General features: G+C 42.7%; 1 protein-coding gene across 4 annotated transcripts in view; it reads left to right on the top strand.

The window, feature by feature from the left end:
• OXNAD1 (oxidoreductase NAD binding domain containing 1) overlaps positions 1 to 19818 on the top strand; it is a 44359-nt gene that overhangs the window by 2342 nt on the left and 22199 nt on the right. For 3 of the 4 annotated variants that reach the window (XM_020987223.2, XM_020987220.2, XM_020987221.2), the window contains 3 exons: positions 8235 to 8387; positions 8633 to 8696; positions 15089 to 15195. In XM_020987223.2, coding sequence (XP_020842882.1) covers positions 8272 to 8387; positions 8633 to 8696; positions 15089 to 15195 — 287 coding nt within the window. In that variant the 5' untranslated portion in view covers positions 8235 to 8271. Of the gene's footprint in view, positions 1 to 8234; positions 8388 to 8632; positions 8697 to 9290; positions 9448 to 15088; positions 15196 to 19818 lie in introns of those variants that run through there. The other variant, XM_020987224.2, reaches the window with a different exon arrangement.

Below are 19818 nucleotides of genomic sequence, written 5' to 3'. Positions count from 1 at the left end.
AGCCAGATATAGATCAGGACAACTGGAGATGGCCCCGATCAGTGATAGGAATTTTTTACATTAAGAATGGTTTAATCACTCAGCCTAGTGAACCCCAATTCAATTCTAGAGAACTCATGGCAGACCACATATACTTCCTGACAGAGAGGTGGTGAACTTTAGATAGAGAAAACAACCCATTTTCAGACACTGCCAATGTGGGATTGTGTTTTACCTGACTGTGCTTATTTGTTACAAGGATTTTGTTTTTTCTTTTTTTCAGTGGGGGAGGGGAAGAGGCAGGTGTGAAGAAGAAGGAGGTTGGGAATGGGGTTTCAAAAAAAAAGGGAGGAAAAAAGGAAGAGAAGAGGACAATTGAAGCATTTCTTTTTTCCCCCACTTAATAGTATTTTTTTTTCAATTACATGTATAGTTTTCAACATTCACTTTTATAAGATTTTGAGTTCCAAATTTTTCTCCCTCCCCAAGAAAACAAGCAATCTGATATAGGTTATACACATACAATCATATTAATCATATTTCCGTATTAGTCATGTTGGGAAAGAAGAATCAATAAAAAGGGAAAACCACGAGGAAGAAAAAACAAAAAAAAAGGGTGAAAATACTAGAAGCCTTTCTTAAAGTACACAGAAGACAGCCAAAGAAACTCCAGAAGGAATCACAAGCTTGGAAGATTAGATGTTAAAATTTATTTTATCTTTAAAAATTGTCCATAATAGAGATTGGCAGTAACATGTGCAGTCTTCTCTTTTGTTCTCCTGTTCATACAAAAATGTTTATTTGGTGTTCAGAATTGTTTAAGTCCCTGGTCTAGATTCCGTCCCCCCAATAATTTCACTTATGATTTGTGGTGTTCCCATTTTCCTTTCATAGTAAATTGGAGTCATTTCCATTTGTTCTATGTGCAAAACACTTCCCAAGTGCTAGAGGTACAAAAATGAAACAGCCCCTGCTCCAAACAAGATTATGTTGTAATGAGAGGGCACAATGTGTACGCAACGAAACAGTAATTTGAGAAGGGAATGAGCACTCATGATTTAGGTGATTCAGAGAATAAATGAACGAAAAAGTATTAAGTGTTTGCTACATGGCAGGCACTCGGGGATTCAGAGAGAAAGTCCTAGACAGTCCCTGCTCACACTGATTGGTGAAGACACACATAGAAGTCCGGCTACGTCGTGGATGCCAAAGTCCAGAAATTCCAAGGGTTCAGCAGTGCAGGTGGCACTTAGGATAGAGGCAGGGTAGCTGGTAAGGCCTGAAGGGCCTTAGGAAGCAGTAGCAGGTGTATGGCTTTCCATTTTACTGAATGGAATGGATGGCTCCTGCCTCATCTAAGCCATATGAATAGTCAGGCAATTCAGATGGGTTCTGACTGACTCTGGCCTAGCTGATGGAGGAAGGGGTCCACCAGAGTGTGTGGGTGTGGAAATCTTCCCAAAGGGCAATCTTGAATGAGTTCTTAGATAACTAGGAACCTTTTAGAAAGACAAGGTCAGAATTGGGGAGGCAGTATATTTCTTGAATAAGGATTGTTTTGAAAAATCCTGGAGTGTGTAAATGGTACCATAATATTAAAACGGGCAGATATTCCAATTTTCAAAAGAGGGAAGGGATAGCAGTCTGTGGACTATATAAGCTAATGAATTTGACTTCTATTCCTGGCCCAAAAAATTTTTTTTAAATTAGTTTTAAATAAGTTTTTATTCTCATTCCCCTCCAGCCTTGCTGCCAATTGAAAATCTTGGCAAGACTCCAAAACAAATGAACAGGTCTTTCTAGGCTGACGTAATTTACTTTTTTGACAAGGTTTCTTAATCTGTTACATAAGAGAAATGCTCTAGATACAGTTTATCTAGATTTGACCAAAGCATCTGATAAAATTTCTGCAGCCTTTCTTGTGGACAAGGTGGAGAAATGGAGGTTAGATAGCAGGTGCCTTCAGGCTTGGTGAAGGACCACAGACCTCATGAGTTGATCACGCCCTTCCTGGCTGGTGATATCTTGCACGGTGGTCTCTCGTGGACCAACCCAAGCCATGGGTGTGTTCTTTGTCATTTTCATATATGAGTTGGATGAAGGTGCAGATGCCATGCTGGCATTTGTGGATGGCACAAACCTTAAAGGGATAGCTGATGAATCGTATGGCAGAGTAAGGCTCCACAGAAGTCTCAGGTTTACTGTCATGGAAAGAGCATGGAGTTTGGGGCCAGAGGAGCTTGTTTCAAACCCCTGTCTGCCATTTTGTTACTTGAGTTGGCCTTGAGGACATCGCTTTGCCAGTCAGCCTCAATTCCTCTGTGAAATGGTGAGGGGGGGCTCATTGAATCGTGGATTTAGAGCTGCAAGGAATGTTAGAGAACGTCATTCCAACCCCTTTGTTTTCGTCTGAGGAAACTGAGACACAGAGAGGTTAAGCCACTTACTGAAGATCCCACAGTTAGCATCTCAGGCAGGACTTGGAGACTCATCTTCCTGACTCCCCGTCTGTAATCTGTGAGATCTTTTTTAACTCTAAATCTGTGTTGGTTTTTTTCTTTTTTGCTAGGCAGTAGGGTTGAGTGACTTACCCAGGGTCACACAGCTAGTAAGTATCGAGTGTCTGAGGCTGGATTTGAACTCTGGTCCTCCTGACTCCAGGGCCGGTGCTCTATCCGTTGCACCACCCAGCTGCCCCTAAATCTGTGTTCTTAAGGTGAAGTTTAAGAGATGAACGTACATTCTTGCACTTGGGTTAAAGAAAATCCATTTCAGAAATACAAGTTGAAGGAGACATGGCTGTATATTTAGCAGGTCATTTAAGAAGATCTGGAACTTTAGCGGACCACAGACTCAGACAGGACAATGCAGCCAACAAATGAGCCAACGTGACCTTGGGCCCTGTTGTCTGGAGCAGGAGATGTTGATCTCTCCCAGAGCACATCCTCCAGGCTGAGTGGTTCTGGGCACCACATTTTAGTCAGGGGGAGAGTGACCAGGAAGGTAAAGGGCACCAAGGTCTTGCCATTTGAGAATTGGTTGAAGGAGCTGGAGTTAGGGTATAGAGAGGATGGGGCATGCTGACCGTCTCTGTGTTGTAGGGTTGTCGGAATTAGCGCTGGGAAGAAGGAAAAGGTGCTCTCAGAAGTAACTCCCTTCTCCCAGAGGTCTCCCAACAGAGGCTGGATGCCTGCCATGTCAGATGGTGAAGGGCTGGGTTTGGCCTAGAGGGCACCCAAGGCCCTTTTAACCCTTTAGATTCTGTGCTCAAAGACAGGCTGTTGGATTCAGGGAACCTCCTAGTTCTTTGGCTAGAACACAACCTGTCTGAAGGGGTATCATGTAAATGTCATCGGAAAGGAGTTTGGACAGGACCTGCACAGCCTTCCCTGCAGCCTGAAGCCTTTGTATGTTATCTGGAACAGAGAGCCACTGAAGCTTTTGGAATTAGTGAGCCAGACCTGACTTAGGAAGATAACTGACAGCCAGCTAGAGGAGAGGCTAGAAACCAGCAGACCAGATCCAGCCTCCTCATTCTACAGGTGAGGAGGCTGAGGCCCAAGGAAATCATACAGATGGTAAGCGTCAAGAGGTAGGATTCGGACCCAGGTTCTTCAATGCCACAGCCACTCTGGCCACTGAATTGGGTCCACTCTTTGTTTGTCTTTTGATGGTGCTTTAAGGTTTACAAAGTGCTTTATTGCCTCATTTTATCATTATAACAACCCTGGGAGGCAGCTGGTTTTATTATGCCCATTATAAGGATGTAGTAACTGAAGCAGACAGGGTTAAATGCCCACAGTCACATAGCTGGTAAACATCTGAGGTAAATATATTAAATAATTAAAATTAATTATAAGGTGGTTGATGAGAGAACAGATATCTGCAGCGAGCATCCTATTGAATGAATAAAACGATCATTTTTTTATGTTTTTGAAAAGTTTTGAGGTTTATTGCACATCTGTAGTGTGCTAAGCATTGGTGTGAACGTATAAAAACATGATACCCATGCCCAAAGACTCTGCATGTTAATAGAAATTTCATATTCTAAACAATTGAATAGAAACTAAACTTAAGAAAATAAAGCTAACTTGCAAAAATGTGAACAATTTGGTAAACCCTGTGATTTCCCAGTAGATGGTGCTGTGGTTGATAGGAGTTGTAACAAAACTATGGTTTTAGACTAAAAAAAGCAAAGCAGCTTTAAAAAAATGAACATTTCTTTGTTTCCCATTCAGTTGAGTAGAATATGCAACAGCTTAATCACTACGTGATGTTCCATTGTACAGATAATTAATTTGGTAGCAATTAGTTAAAATATTGAGTATTTTAACTTTTAACTATTAGCATAGCAGTTCTCTCATGGCAGTTGGTTTAAAACAGAAACAAACATTTGGTTAGCCTAACTTTTTTGTCTCCTGACATGGACTCCAGGAAATGTTAAGGGAGTGAAGAGAATTCAGGGAAGAGAAAATGAGAGAAACAAAGCAAAAGCATGGGAGAAGGGGTGGGTGGGGCAAAGACTAGGAGAAAGGAGAGTAGATTACAGCAAACTCTTGACTCCTAATTATGATGAGATTTATCATGATACAGTGTTAGTGGGGGAACATTTGTTTTTTTTTTAAGTAGAGTGTTCTTCCCAGCTTTCTTCCCTACATGGAAACAGTTTGGGATGGAGAAAGATGTAGTTATCCTTCCACATCTTGGCAGCCCCATGATTTGGAAAATCTGCATAAAATTTTTTTGGCTTTTTCTTCATACCAAAGAAAAAGTCTAAATTTTTTCTTTTATGGGGTTTTTGTTTTTTATTGTAAAATTTGGCTTGACATGATACAATACTGTAATATGTTTTATGCTTTCTGAGTTTCTCAGCTTTTTCTGTGTTGTCTGTGGCTTCTACAAGACTCCCCCCCAAATTCCCATTTAACTTCTTATGCCAACCCTCAGTGTATCAAAACCGCATTGGGGAAAGTCGTGATGTGGAAGGGATAACTGTAGAGGGATAGAGAGAGAGATAGACTGGAGGGGGTGTGTGTGTGTGTGTGTGTTTATGTGTGCACACGTGCGTGCATGCGAGCACACACACACGCACAAAGGTATAAAATCAGGAGAGGGAATGTGATTTTGCTGGTGTAGAAAGCACTACCAGTGAAGGTTGGTATTTTCAACTTAACAGTCACAGTCGGTGTTTCAGTGGCAAGACTTGAACCCAGCTCTTTTGGTTATGTTACTCTTAAGAGCTCTCGGTAAGTTCTCACGGTGCATTTTACGGCTCTTCCTAGTAGTCAGTTTAGGGTCATTTTCTCTTTGGCTCCATTGGACTGATACACTAAGTAATTGCCTACCCTCTTGCATGCCCTACAGCCTGCTGTGCTTAGAACCTGGAGTTTGGAAGCCTGGATTTAAATCTCATCCCAGACACGAGCTGTGACCACAGCTAGTTCCCTCTGAGAGCCTTAGATATTCCATGTTGGTAAAATAGGGAAGGTTGTATTTGCATTGTTTCCCTTTGGTGAGGATAACAAGGCCTTCCACGGTTGTTAAGGTGTTAAAGAGTGTTATTGTCCATTTGGCTTTTAGTAAGAGGATTTTCTTATGTCCTCCAGTCTCTAGTGTTTTCCCAGTCCATATCCTGTGTGTGCCTTTGTAAGCACCTGTGGCTTCCCTTATCAAATGGGAATTCTTTGAGGGCAGGGCTCTTTTCGCTTTTTCTGCATAAGCCCAGCCCTTAGCAGCATCCAGTACATAGTCAGTGATTAATAATTGCCTGTTGATTGAATGGCTTTTTTTTTTCCCAGATGTGGATTGTTGGGTCATTCTCTTTTGAAGAGGATCACAAGATAATAATTTTATAGTTGAAGAAGGACTTAGATTTTATCTAGTCCATCCCCTCATTTTACTGATGGGGAAACTAAAGCCTAAAGAGGTTGTTACATGCCTACCGTGGGTAGTAAATGGGAGGAATTTGAACCCAGATCCTGAGTATAAATCTCACTGGATCCTCATCTTATGGGTCTTTATTGAAATTCAAGCATTTAAAGATTTAAAATCTCCTAGATTTAAAAATGAATTTGAACCCATTTCTTTCATGTAAATGCTGGGTCTTTTTTTGTTTCTGGCTTTTTAATCTTAAAAGGTGAAAAGTAACCCCATATTTTCATAATTTGTTAAAAGAAGAAGGAGCGTGTTTTTTAATTATTTCACGTATTAACATCAGTCACAAGAAGCAGATTCTTGTGTCTAAAAGCACATTTCCAACATAGATGACTATTTTCTCACAAGATTATAATTGAACAAGCAAACTATACGAAGTGGGAATGTAAATGTTCGCCCAGTATGCACATTTTTATTAATAGTGAGCACAGTACGTTGATTTTATATTCTCCCAGAAAGTTAAACTGGCTTTCTGAAAAGCTTTTAAAGACATTTCTGGAGGACCTAGAATGGGCATTTCATTCATTCTTTGGGTTACCTGAGGCAAAGACGGCAGGTGGTTCCCATGCAGTCTTAAAGAGAGATTTGGGGCTCCTCAACAGGCCCTGTACCGCTGTGCCCCTTGCTACCTAGACTAGCGTGTCCTCTGCTTTAGAAGACGACTTGGCAAAGGGTTGGGGATTGAGGAAGCTGCCTGGTGTTTTCATGCCAGGAACTTGCACCTTTGTACAGTATTGGGATAGGACTTGGAAGAAAAAACCCTGAAGTTAACTTTACCCGCAGGTTTTTGCAATGGAAGCCACCTTGACTCTGGAAGTAGAGCGCCTGGGTTCAGATCCTTCCTCTGTCATTTACTCTGTGAGCTTGGGCAAGTGTCTTTACTTTGGGAGTCTTAGGTGGCCCCTGAGGGCCCTTCCCCTTGGAGGCCTAGGACCTCAGATTCAGAGAATGGAATAGGTCTAAATTTATTCTCCAGCTGCCTCATAGACATCTCCAGCTGGATGTCCTGGAGACTCCTCAAACTCTGTCTGAAACTGAACTCATCTTTCCCTCTTTTGAAATTTCCTCTTATTCTTAAGGGCACCTGCCTTCCGACCTGAAAGTCCTCACTCTTTCATCCCCACCCCACCATCCAGGCTATTGCCAAGGCCCCTTGGTTTCACCTCCGCAGCATTTCTCAGATACGCCCCTTCTCTCCTCTGACACTGCCCCACCCCTGGTCCAGGCCCTCCCCCAGAACCTCATGTCTGAACTATTGCGTTTGGGGGTGGGGGGGGGGCTGGCTACCTCAGGTAGCTAGCTCCCCTCCAAGCCATTCTTCACACAGCTGACGGAATTATTCTGACGTTCCAGTGCACCAAGGGCAGGCTATAAATTCTTCTGTCGACTTGAAAGGTCCTTCGTTATTTGGGTAATTTGGCCCCTGGCTAGCTCCTCAGCCTCATTGCAGGTCCCCCATCTCCTGCCTCTCTGCACATTAGTCCTGTCCATGTCTCATACTTCTGGTGTATCCTGTTCCCTCCCCCCCGCCACTCCCCACCTCATCAAATCTGTTGCTTGTTTCAGAATATAACTGGAGCATCACTTTGTGCAGGAAGCCTTTCCTTATCCTCTTGTATGAGGCAGCTAGTGGTCACAGTGAATAGAATGTCTCATTTGGGGTCAGGAAGACTAGACTTCAAATCTTTCCTCAGGCAAATAGTAGGTTTGGTACCCTGGGCAAGTCCCTTAATCTCTTTCGGCCTCAGTTTCCTTATCTGTCAAATGAGATAGTACCTATATAACAGGGTTGTTGTGAGAGAACAAAATCATACCTGTAAGGTGCTTTCCAAACCTTAAATCCTAAAAATGTTACCTATTACTGTTATATGTTGGGTCTACCAAAAGAATAGAAATTCTTCCAGAGCAGGGATTGTTTTGGTCTTTGTCTCTCTGGTGCCAAGGTCAGTACCTGGCATGTAGTAGGGAACTGGTACATACTTGTTAATTAACTAACAGAGGTTCTTAGCCTTTTTATGTGTCCTGGACTCCTCCTTCTGCAGTGAGGGGGAGCCTTTACACCCCTTTATCTTATTTTTAAATCCATAAAATAAAGCACATAGGATTATGAAGGAATACCCAAATATAGTTATCAGTACTTTTTTTAACTTCCTAGACCTGAGGCCAGGAACCCCTGCTAAACACTTACAGGGATAATGTCAAAGAAGCTCTCATTTCCATTGTTATTAGTAATAATGATATTATATTATAATAATAACTAGGGCTGACTGCCAGAAGAATAACCTGCCTTTGCCTCCTTTCCTCTTCTTTTTAAAATTTAGGCTTTCAGGTGTGTTCTAGCCTCTGCCCTGTTGCACCATGGCTCGTGCTTTTGTCAGCTCCCCCTTATTGAAAGGCTCTGCTGGAATGTTCTGCCCTCAGGCTGCATTGTCACCACGGAGGCCCAAAGGCTTGCATCACTTCACCGGGAGCTGGTATGTCCTGTGTGCTCTATGACATTGGAGGCTGGGGAAACTTCATTGGGCACAGTAGGCTTCTCAGCTTTTACACATCAGTCACCCTTTAGGTATGACGAGCTGAAGATGACTTACTTGTTATTTCTTAAGATTCTGCCTGCTCGCTGGTATCTTTCAGATTTGCCTTACTGTGCATGATAACTTGATTCATTGCTTCTCTAAAGGGTAGGCATAGTAAAATTCTGATTTTGTTCTTTAATTAGCATATCAAAATCCCAGAAGAAAATCAATCACTTGGAGAGGACAGCAAAAGTGTTTCGACATGAGGTCAGTGTGTTTATATTGTGCTGTGATTTTTCTGTCTTCTTATCCAGTGAAGTATGGGGAAGTCCCACCTGATGCTGTTGGTTGCCTTTTCTGGCTAAGTCTGCATAATGATAACTGACATTGAGGTAGCTCTTTGATTTATAGAGCACTTCCCTTGGAACGATCCTGTGAGGAGGTGGAGGAGAGCAAGTGTGAACCTTTGGTTTACAGAGGAGGAAACTGGGCTCGGAGACAGTTTGTAGGACTACTGACCCAGAACCGAGAGGGAGCCCAGGTTGGCAGTCAGGCTTCCCACATTTTGCAGATGAGGGACTTGGCCAGATTACACAGGGAGGCAGCATCGAGAGCTTGGTCCTTTTACGCGCCACATGCTGCCCGCAGAGGTCATTCTCTTTATGGGTGCAGGTGACAGGCGCTTGCTAACTTCTACCAGAGTCAGGGTGGTGTGGTGAGATGGCCCTCCTCCAGGGGGGAGCATGCCAGATCTGAACTGTCGTTGGGGGTAGGGATGAGCTCACGTAGAGTTAGACTCTGAAATGAAAGGACATTTTACAAGCCTTTGCCTTAAAATCCTTGTTCTCCCTCCTGCTGTAGAACAACTTCTCATTCCAGCATGTGAGAGAGCAAGCAGAAGGTCTTTTTCCTTGTCCCAAGTGCAGAATTCCCACCACGTTCAGAGAGACCCCTGGAAAGCTTTTCTACTCCGTGAAGGGGTTTCATGGCATGGGAAGGACACTCACCCTTTCCCTCTGTGAGTAGCCCCGTTTTCATTGAGTATCTGAAAATGAATGTTTGATCTAGTCAACGATTTTCCATGTCCATACTGCTAAATAATGTTAATGTTTTAAATAAAGTTTTCATTAGTTTTTTTAAAGCCTACAAATGTCACATGCTAAATTTTGTTATTCTGTGTAATGAGACTGTGCGTAGGGGAAAAAAACAACAGACACTAGTAGTAAGGAAGATGTCATGATCCCCCTGCTCGTCCCTGTTCACATGTATGTAGTGCTCTGTGCTTGCCAGACTATTTTCTTTACTTCCTAGCCCTAAGTCCAGTGTTCTTTCCATTGCTTGGCACCATGATATACTGAAGAACTTGCACATCTGTGGAAGTCACTGGGGGGGGGGGCAATGATGACTCTTAAATTGCCAGTTTGCGTTGGTAGAGGGAGCGTGCTCACTAGGGACCTCCTCCACTGACGAAATCATAGGTCCAGTCCAAATCATCCAATGAACAGGACTGTGGAAAGAAATCTGGAGACTCTTGTAAGTATAGAGTGGGGAAGGATTGTAGAAATCCTCTTTCTAACCTGCTCTTCACCCCACTTTTCATATGAGAAAACTGAGGTCCAGGCCCTGAAGGAGTAACTCCCCAGCTCACCCAGTGATGAAAACAAGGCTGTCCGGCCTCTTGGCTTCAATGCCCTCTACCGTGCCCCATGTCAGGCCCCAGCTGCTGCTACTTTCAGAAAAGAGGATATTTTGGAAGGGGAAATCACTTTTCAACCTAATTCTACTCTTAGAAAGTTGCTTTGGGACTAAAATTTTATGTGTTTTGGATTAGCCTTGAGCCAGAATTTTCTGGGGAAATTTGAATTACATTGGCTTAGCTACTCCAGATTCATATGACATGGGAACATACACCTTTCATGTTGGGTTTTTAAAAATCTGTTTTTAAAAAATCTGTAAAAAAAAAATTTTTGTCTTGTTCAGCCCAAAATTGCTGGATTGGTAAAGCTGAGATTTTTTAGCTCTCTTTAAAGGATGACAACCATGCCAATTATGAAGAAAATTAGTTAAATGTGATGGCATGAAGTTTTTTTTTAACATGTTGTGAGTTATACTTTTTTCTTTTAAAGCTGGTCCAATTAGAATATTCAGTGAATACTTCTAAAAGTTGAAAAAGGCCTCTTGACTGTGCTGTTAATAAGGTGGTTGGGGTTTTTTTGGGGGAGGTGGGGTTTAAGCTATGTCTCAAGCTTAAAGAAAGTTAATGCAGACTCTTAATAGTACTGTTCAAAAAGTTTTGAGAATCAGCGTATCCAGAAGTCAGGACATTATAAGATTATGTTTCCTCCCCCAAGACCATCTTAAGAAAAATTGGCATGGCTGAAAGCTGAGTCTTTCAGCACTCTTCTACCAGTGTTCCAGAAAGTCCTACTATGTACAGAGCACACGGTGTGCTAGGGCAGTGTAAAAGTTTAGTTAAAACATAATCCCTGTCCTCATGGAGCTTAGATTGTAGTAGAATGATATGTGCTAGGATGTCAGTCGCTATAATGCAAAGTTAGACTTTCTCCTTACATCAGAGAAGGTGCCCAGAGTTAATTAGGACCAGGGGCCAGGCTAGAAAGTCTTTCAGATAAGAGCTGTGTCCATGCACGCTGTAAAGGTCGGTTTGAGGACTGTCACATGAAGGTTACGTGGGCTTGGGGTAGCTCCCTGGGCTGCGTCACAATGAAAACATTACAAGATGAACCATGGAAAGAAAAGCTCTTTGCTTAGAGATTCGTTAAAAAATGCATATTTAATGTATATTTTAGGATATTGATTTATATTGTGTTATTTGTGCAGTGTATCTAAAGTATATGCTTTTATAGGAAAATAGAGCTTTGGAGTTGACATTTGCTTACTTGTGTTTTCAAACTTAAAGTATTTTTTGTAGTCCAAATAACCGAAAGGTTGTGATAACCTTAAATATCTCAAGGTGATAATGAATTAAAGGGAGGAAATGAAATATTCTCATGAATTAAAAGTTATATAAGCAAGAATAATATTCCACTGGGAGATTAGGCAAGGTTCTTAGCAGAAAAGGGGCCAGAGGAAGCACTCCCTATTTTGAAGAAATTCATGGTTTGTGGGAGCGGGAGGGTCCAGTCAAGATTTTCTAGTGTAGGCCCATCACTTAACAGGGGAGGCTGCAAGAAGGTGTTAGTGATGGGCCCCAAATCATGGGGCACCTGTCGTTATCTGAGGGTCACATGCAAAGAAACCTTAATTTGTAAAGCAGGTTGGATGTTTAGGGCTTGGACAAGTGCATAGAAAAATTGTCTGAAAGTCTGTATTAAGTGTGGTTATCTCATCTTACAGCAGAGATGGAAAAAAATAATCATTATAAAACCCAGGCTACAAAGCTTAGGAAATTTGTGTTTGAATGTCAGATTTTCTGTTCAGCTCTGATCTTTTTATCAGGAGTGCTTGAAAGTCCTCTGTTTCATTAAATATCCATTTTTTTCCTCTGAAGAATTATATTATTTTGCTCTTATGTGTGTACCAAGACCCATTTCCTGGTCAGAGTCTCACATCAGTAGTAACTTCAAAACTGTCTGTGTAAAACTTCTTTAATCAGTAGAATTGTATTTTTTTATGCTGATATTATTAAGCTTTAAAAATATATCTACAAGTATGTGTGTATGTTTTTGTATGTATGTATGTAAACTAACATAAGTTGGCAAAGTCATTGTTTTAGAGGACATTAGAAGTGTTTAAATATTATTTCATGGAGAAATTCCTTTCCTGCCATGTGTTTTAAGTTACAGCATGTCTGGTTAAAGCCTCAGTTTCTCAATCTTTGGATCATTAAGCATGAAAGTAAGCACAAACATCAAAAGTGTTTGCTTTTCCAAACAAAGTAAAGAAACAATAGCACATAAGAAGGTTGTAGACCACAGAGCATTTTAGAAAAAATTGGAAAAGAATCCTCTGTGTTTTCTTGCTTAATAATTAGAAGAAACATGAGCAGGCAGGTCACGTGCAGGGAGACTGTGCCTTTGGGGAGCATCGCCAGGCCCCACGCTGGATCCTGGCTGTGTGTCAGCAGGAGACCTCTGCCTCGGCAGGCAGGCTCCAGCAGAGCGTTTCCGAGCTCCTCACTGCTCGGTCTCCTGCAGGCCAGAGGGCACAGTGAAGCCGTGTTCTGGTTATTCCTGGTTCCCACAATCAAATGAAAAACTGATAATTGTATAATGCTTACATAACCTTTTCTACAAAGTCACTGTAGTGCACGTATTTAGACATTAGCAAAATGCTGCTTCATTTCAGAGGGCTCTTATGAATTGTAGAGAATTTGAATGTTTAATTTTTATTTGTTTGTGTCGAGATCCTTCTTTTATACTGCGAACTGTACTTTCATTTCCCCTGTGCCTGCGCTACATAGGCTTATGATTTCTTATCTTTAAATTTTGAAATAATGTTGACAGATGGAAGTTAAGCGTTTTGAAATGAAACAATGCATCTGCCAGGTACATTTTTTAAAGGTTACTGTTACTGAAAATTAGTAGTATTGATAGTAAAATAAGCATTTTCTTCCAGGGGAGAGGAATTACATTATGGAAGTTTCTATGATGCTTTTCATTTGCTGTCTTTGTGTTTAGATTTTAAAAAATCAAATATGTTGGAAATAAGAAAAAAGTCCTCTTCCTCAGAATAATAACTGAGACAAAGTGTTTCTCTCCCTTCCTATTCCCAAGTTGTCAGATTTAGTAACCCAATTTTCTTTAATCTTAAAAAAAATGAGGGAAACCTTCCATTATTACTACTTCCTCCTATTCTAGGAACTAATTTTCAAGTTATCTTTACTAAAGTTTTCATTCAACATATATACATCAATCACTTCCTTCCTATAAAGCACTGCATAGGATATATTGGTGAGCACAGAGACAAGTAAGAGTATATAGAGCCCTTCCTCAGACAACTTGTAATCTAGTGAGGCAGTGAGAGGAAAAGTAATAAGCCTGCGTTAAATGCTTATTGTGTGCCAGGCACTGTGCCGAGTACTTTCCAGATATCGTCTCGTTTGATCCTCGACAGCTCGGGGGGTACATGCTATTATTCTCTCCATTTTGCAGTTGAGGAAACTAAGGCCAAAAGAGGTTAAGTGATTGGCCAAGGGTCACACATTTAGGCAGTGTCTGAGGCTGGAATTGAACTCGGGTGTCCCTGGCCTGACTGAGAGCTCTGTGTGCTCTGCCACGAGCAAGGAGATGCTGCAGATTTTAAATTGATAGGTCATTATCAGAGTGGGATTTTAAGTAAATTAATCTTGTGAATTAGGTAAGGCAGAGATTCACAGCATAGATAAAGAGTTAGTAAGATTTGTTAATAATAATCATAAGATTTGGTAACAAACCCAGTTAGGGTGAGAGCAATCAGAACGGAAAAGGAGGAGTCTCCAAGTCTCTGCAGCACCTTGACTTTAGGGGGTGAAGGAGAGGGTAGTCAAGAACGGCTTTGATGTTTTGGGTGTGGGTGACCAGGCTGGGCTGTTCATTGTGTGAAGTTTCAAGTTCTAGAAACACACAAGATTGGAAAAGGCCAGCAAGTGGTTGGGAATTTGGAACTGGAGGTCAGGTGAAAGGTCAAGGTTGAGAAGGGAGTCTCGGGAATTATTTGCATGAGTCTTGGAACTAAATGAAGTCACATTGGGAGAGAAGAGGGCCAAAAACCAGAGTCTAAAGTGATGCTCACATTAAAGGGGCCCACTGAAATGAGGTGCCCATGTGAAGGGGCTAGGAGGAAGTACCAGAGGAAAACCCACAACATGCACTCTCTTGTTAGCCCAGGAGAGAGTGAGTGTCAAGAAGCCTTGATCAAGTAGTCAGCCCCCAGTGTGAAACGCTTCAGAGGTCAAGGTGGATAGAGCCAATTCCATCGTGGAGATACAAAAGGGGGGGGGCAGGGAGCATGGGCCAAGGGTAAAGCTGCTTTGTGAGTGACGGAAGTTCTTTGGGCTACGCATTGATGATTTGTGTGGCAGAATGTCCAATTGCTAACTTAAAAGTGAATTTTGGAACACAGTTTTAAGTTAGGAACTGTCGATACCTGCATGAGGGTACCATTTGTCTGGGTTGACTATAGAAATGGACTTTAATAGCCTGAACGATTTTATATCCCTCTGGTAAGTGAATAGCTCATTCTTCATAGTATGAACAAAGTGCACATGTTGAGAGGAGAAGGGGCAGTTGGGCCAGGGAAGCGTGAACAGATAAATACTTAGGGTCATCACTATGGCGGTCATCCAGTGTTTCAAGGATTACCACTTGATTAGGCTTGTTCGGCGTGGCCTTGGTGGGCAGAGCCTGAAGTGAGGGTGAAAACTGCAGAGAAGCGTTTGGGCTCCACGTGAAGCAAGGGGAAGAGGCTGTCCTGAGAGGGCAAAATCAGATTAAGCTAGTCTGATAGTTTACCTCCCCAAAGGCTTCCTGAATTCTCTTGGTAGACACATTGTCTGATCACCTTTCTTTGGTTTTGCTTCTGTAGAATTATCTGTGAGGAGCAGTCCCATGGATTTTCTAAATTGACATACCGTATGGTGCTCTGCCCTTGAGTTACTGAGAGGTTTTGTGGGTGGTTTGTAAATATAACAAAATCACGGTGCCCTTTTCCTGCTTTAGGTTGTGAGTTCTGCTAAAGTATGTGGGATTATCGATGAATCAGAAACTGTTCGCAGGCTCCGTTTGCTGGTCACCGATAAAAGTTTTACGTTCAAAGCTGGTCAGTGGTAAGTTGTTTTTACTTTCTTCACATGGTGCATGGAGGGGCAGATTCTGTCATTGCTCCTGCATTTCATTGTTTTTGTGGGGAAAGCAGATCCAGATCTTTGGTTTCCTGACTCCTGAGGAGGCTCTCTTGTAGCTGTGGGCATTGGTAGCTGCCCTGCAGTTTAGAGTCTGAGAGGTGAAGGACCTTGTCCACAGTCCCTTAGTCTGCATATGTCCAAAGTGGGGGCCCTGAGCCCAGGTCTTCCTGGCTGAGGCCGGCCTGCTAGCATATGTTTGCTTGATTTTGAACGATGGTAGCTTTTGGCCACCTGACTTATGCAGAGGATGAATACTTTTAATATGTCCATTTTTCTGATTTAGAATAATTAGTGGGGAGTTTACTTTTTTAAGTTTCAATTAAAAATCATTCTTACCAACTCATGCGGTATGGATAGTTGGCTGACAATTCTATAAGTAGTATCTGAGGCTGTGAGGGAGTGAATGAGTCTTTTTATTAATTTTTTAAAATGAACAAGCATTTCTTTTCTCTCCTGTTTCTTCCCCCAGGTCTTTCCTCCCCACATTGTTGTTGTCCATTTGTTTTAGTGGTGTTTGGCTCTTCGTAACCCCATTTGGGGTTTTCTTGGCAACAATCCCAGAGTGGTTGGCCATTCCCTTCTCCAGCGCATTTTATAGACAAGGAAACTGAGGCCAGCAGGGTTAAGTGATTTGCCCGGGGTCACATAGCTAGGAAGTGTCTGAGCCCAGGCAGATGAGTCGTCTTGCCTTCAGGCCTGGCACTTTATGCTCTAGGCATCACTTAGCTGCCCCCTCCCTTCCCCCCCATAACCCCACTGGAAAAAGAAAAAAAAAGAAAGCAAGAAGTTGTTGTCTTCATCATCAGTCTTCTGGAGTCAGGGTCGGTCGGTGTGTCAGGGAGAGAGAGTTCTTAAGTCTTCCATAGTTGTTCATTTCAACAGTGTTGTTGTTATAGCATAAATGGTTCTCCTAGTTCTGCTCACCTCATTTTGCATCAGTTCATAACAAGTCTTTCTCAGCAACTGTCCTGTTCATCATTTCTTGCAGTAAAGAGTACACTATGATTTGTTCAGCCATTCCCTTACCTCCTTGGTTTCTGGTTCTTTACCACCACAAAATTGAGCTGCAGTAAATATTTTTACATATATATTTCTTGGGTCTCTTTAAGGTAGAGGGAATCATTCTTACTACTTCCCTAGCCAGCTTTTCCCAGCGCTGTCTGTGACCTCTACCTGTAAACTAGTTGGAACACAGGAGGCAGACATCTCCCAGCATTCCTCTCACCACTCATTCCATTCATTTAGACATCCACTAATGCCCTTCAACTCATCCACCATTAAAAATTTTTTATGTGTGTTTAATGTTCAGACACTGGCTATCTTCTCTCCCTATCATACTTATCACTACTTTTACCCATTTGGTTAAAAAAAATAGGTAAGGGGGCAGCTAGATGATGCAGTAGATAGAGCACCAGCCTTGAATTCAGGAAGACCTGAGTTGAAATCTGGCCTCAGACACTTGACATTTACTAGTTGTGTTATCCTGGGCAAGTCACTTTACCCCATTGTGTCACCAAAAAAAAAAATAGGAAAGGGAAAGAGAAGAATTTTAGGCCCTGGAGACATGCCAGATTTCTTTGAAACCCACCAAAGTGGTCCTGGGGAGCTGATTGGGGAATAGCAACTCGGACCTTTCCTTGAATAGGAGTGCTTCTGCAGTGTGCAGTGGGAAGCTAGCTGCTGGGTGACTGTCTGGAAATGAATCCTTCCCTCAGAGGATCAGTTATGTATTTTTATAAGACTGAACTGGTGAGTGATCATCAAAAACATACCAGGATTAAAGGGCAATAAAAATGTGCATGCCCTTTGATCCAGCAATAGCACTTCTAGGGCTGTATCCCAAAGAGATCATACAAATGGAAAAAGGACCCACATGTACAAAAATATTCATAGCAGCTCTTTCTGTGGTGGCAAAGAATTGGAAATTGAGAGGATGCCCATCAATTGGGGAATGGCTGAGCACGTTGTGGTATACGAATGTAATGGAGCACTATTGTGCTATAAGAAATGATGAACAGGCTGACTTTAGAAAAACCTGGAAAGACTTGTATGGTCTGATGCTGAGTGAAGTGAGCAGAACCAAGAGAACGTTGTACACAATAACAGCTACATTGTGCAATGACTAATATTGATAAACTTAACCCTTCTCAGCATTACAACGATCTAAGACATCTCTAGAGGAAAATGCTGTCCACATCCAAAGAAAGAACTATGGAAGTTGAATCGCTATCATTTTTTTTTCTCTTCTGTTGAGTTTTGTTTCCTCTTTCTGATGGTTCCTCCTATTGGTTTTAGTTTTTACTTACAACTTCACTAAGGTGAAAATATGCTTTAATATTTTAATAGGAATGTAAATGTAGAACCTATATCAGATTGTGCACCGTCTTGGGGAGGGTGGGGGGAGGAAGGGGGAGAAATTTTAAACTCAAAAGCATATGGAAGTGATTGTTGATAAATCAAAATTAATTAATAAAATTTAAAAAATAACACCAGGATTGAAAGATGAGATTCAGGCTGCGAATTAGAAAATCCAGGCTCTGTAGGAAGATTGTTGCTTCTGGTTATATGGGGCAATTCGGATTTCAGATGAGAAGTTTTGTCACCAAGATAAGTACTGGAATAAAAGCTGCATAAGAACTGTTCACCCTTCGAAGCCGAGCATTATGGTGATAGTGCCTTGGTGAGAATTAGCATAGTCCAAATTCTGATCCTCAGCTTTCGAGGCTCTGAAACTCAGTGTTATTCTGGTGAATCGCTAGAGGGCTGCACTTCGTCAGAAGATCTGGGTTTGAATTTTACTTCTGACATTTATAAGACATGTGATCACTTAGCTGTTTCTGAGTCTCCGTTTCCTCATCTGTAAAATGGGAATAATAGCTGTAGTATCCCAGTGAAGTTAATGTGAGGATAAAGAAATGAGATATTTGCAAATCTTATACCATTCCTATAGCTGCTAATTATGATTACTATGAAGAGACTGATTGGTAAACCATTATGGTGCTTGCTAACTCTGGAGTTGGGGGACTTGGGTTCCAGTCTTACCACTGACATTTGCTCCCTGTGTGGCCTTAGGCAGTTCAGCCTCCCTGGACCTCTGTTTACTCGTGTCTAAAATAAGAGGGTGGACTGAGAACCCTTCCACCTCCAGAGCTTGGATCCCACGTCAGATTGGTGATCTGTGATAAGAAATAACGAAACATAACTGGCACTAAGACCGTCTGATCTGTGCATCATGGGGTGCTTTGCCTGGTAATAAACGCTCATTCAATCAGCAGTTCCTCTTTCTTGACCGAAGCACCAGTAAGCAGTTGTTTGAGGTACACTGAGTTAGAGCCACAGCCCTGCTTCGCCTCTCCAGGGGCCTGGTGACCTGTCAGGTGGCCTGGACGCTTTCTCAGAAGAGTCACCAGCCTGGATGGTGCCAGGCTTCTGCCCTTCCTGAAAGTCCCCATTCTGCTGTGTGTGTCAGTCATCGCATCCCTCTCCTTTCTTAATTCACCATAAGCCCACACCTGTTACTGGTCCCTTAGAGAGCCTGTTATGTGGGTTCCATTGTAGGCCAGCTGCTGATGGTTCCATGCTGCAGCTAATCAGAGAGAGATGTGGGTTCTGGTTATTTTTCATCGCACGGGGAACCCCCTTGAGGCCTAAGCCTCTTGTCCTTGCCCAGCCTGGGTTCAGGGTCCATAGTACTTTTACTGGGAGTCATCTGTGGATCTAGTAGGGCTAAATGGCAAAAGCATGGTGAAGGACGGACTGGGCTTACAGTTTCACTGGCTCTGGTAGTCCCTGCAAAAGGAAACCCCTCTACCCGTGTAGGTTGGCTACCTCTGTGAGGTTTCATTTGTCTGAGAGGTTGTGACTTAGCCAGGGTCACTGAGCCAGTATGTGTCCAGTCTTCCCAACTCCCAGGCCAGCTCTGGCCACTGTGTCTGGGCCTTACACAAGTCAGAAGCAAGCGAGCACGCAGCTCCCGGCTTGCTATGTGTAGGCATCAGCTCCAGGAAGATTGCTGCTAGCAGAATTTAGGGCACTTGTTTAGCCTGGCTCAAAGCTGTGTGTCACTGGGCAGGGGTCAGCAGTCTTCATGCTGAATGGAGGAGATTACGTTCAGCTGCCTGCAGCAGACTGTCGGGGGTGGGGGGTGGGGGGGCCTTGCAGAGAGCCAGTGCTCCTCTCTCTGGTCTTGATTCTGTCTGGGTTGGATTTAAAGAGTGTGCCTAATCATCAGCGCCTCCCGGTTCGTCTGGACACACGTGGAGCGAACCATCACTGTCTCCATCGGCCTCCGTGCGCCTCCTGGGCTGATTGGGACACTGATGGCCTTCCTGCCAGATGTCTGGGCTCCTGGGAGCAGTCCGTGGAGTTTCAGGTCAGGCTGACGTGGACATGGAGGGGTTTGGGTTTTCACGGACTCCTGAGAGGGCGTATGAGCTGGGGGCTCTTTTTTACAGTGGGGTGGCCACCGTTTGAACTGTGTTGAGTTTTCAGCACTTTGGGGCTTGTCAACCTTGATTAGATTTCATCAGCATCTCTTGGCTAATT

Source organism: Phascolarctos cinereus, unplaced genomic scaffold (assembly GCF_003287225.1).
Source record: "Phascolarctos cinereus isolate Bilbo 61053 unplaced genomic scaffold, phaCin_HiC Scaffold_1;HRSCAF=81, whole genome shotgun sequence".
NCBI classification, from domain to species: Eukaryota; Metazoa; Chordata; class Mammalia; order Diprotodontia; family Phascolarctidae; genus Phascolarctos; species Phascolarctos cinereus.
This window is presented reverse-complemented; position numbering and strand designations above follow the sequence as displayed.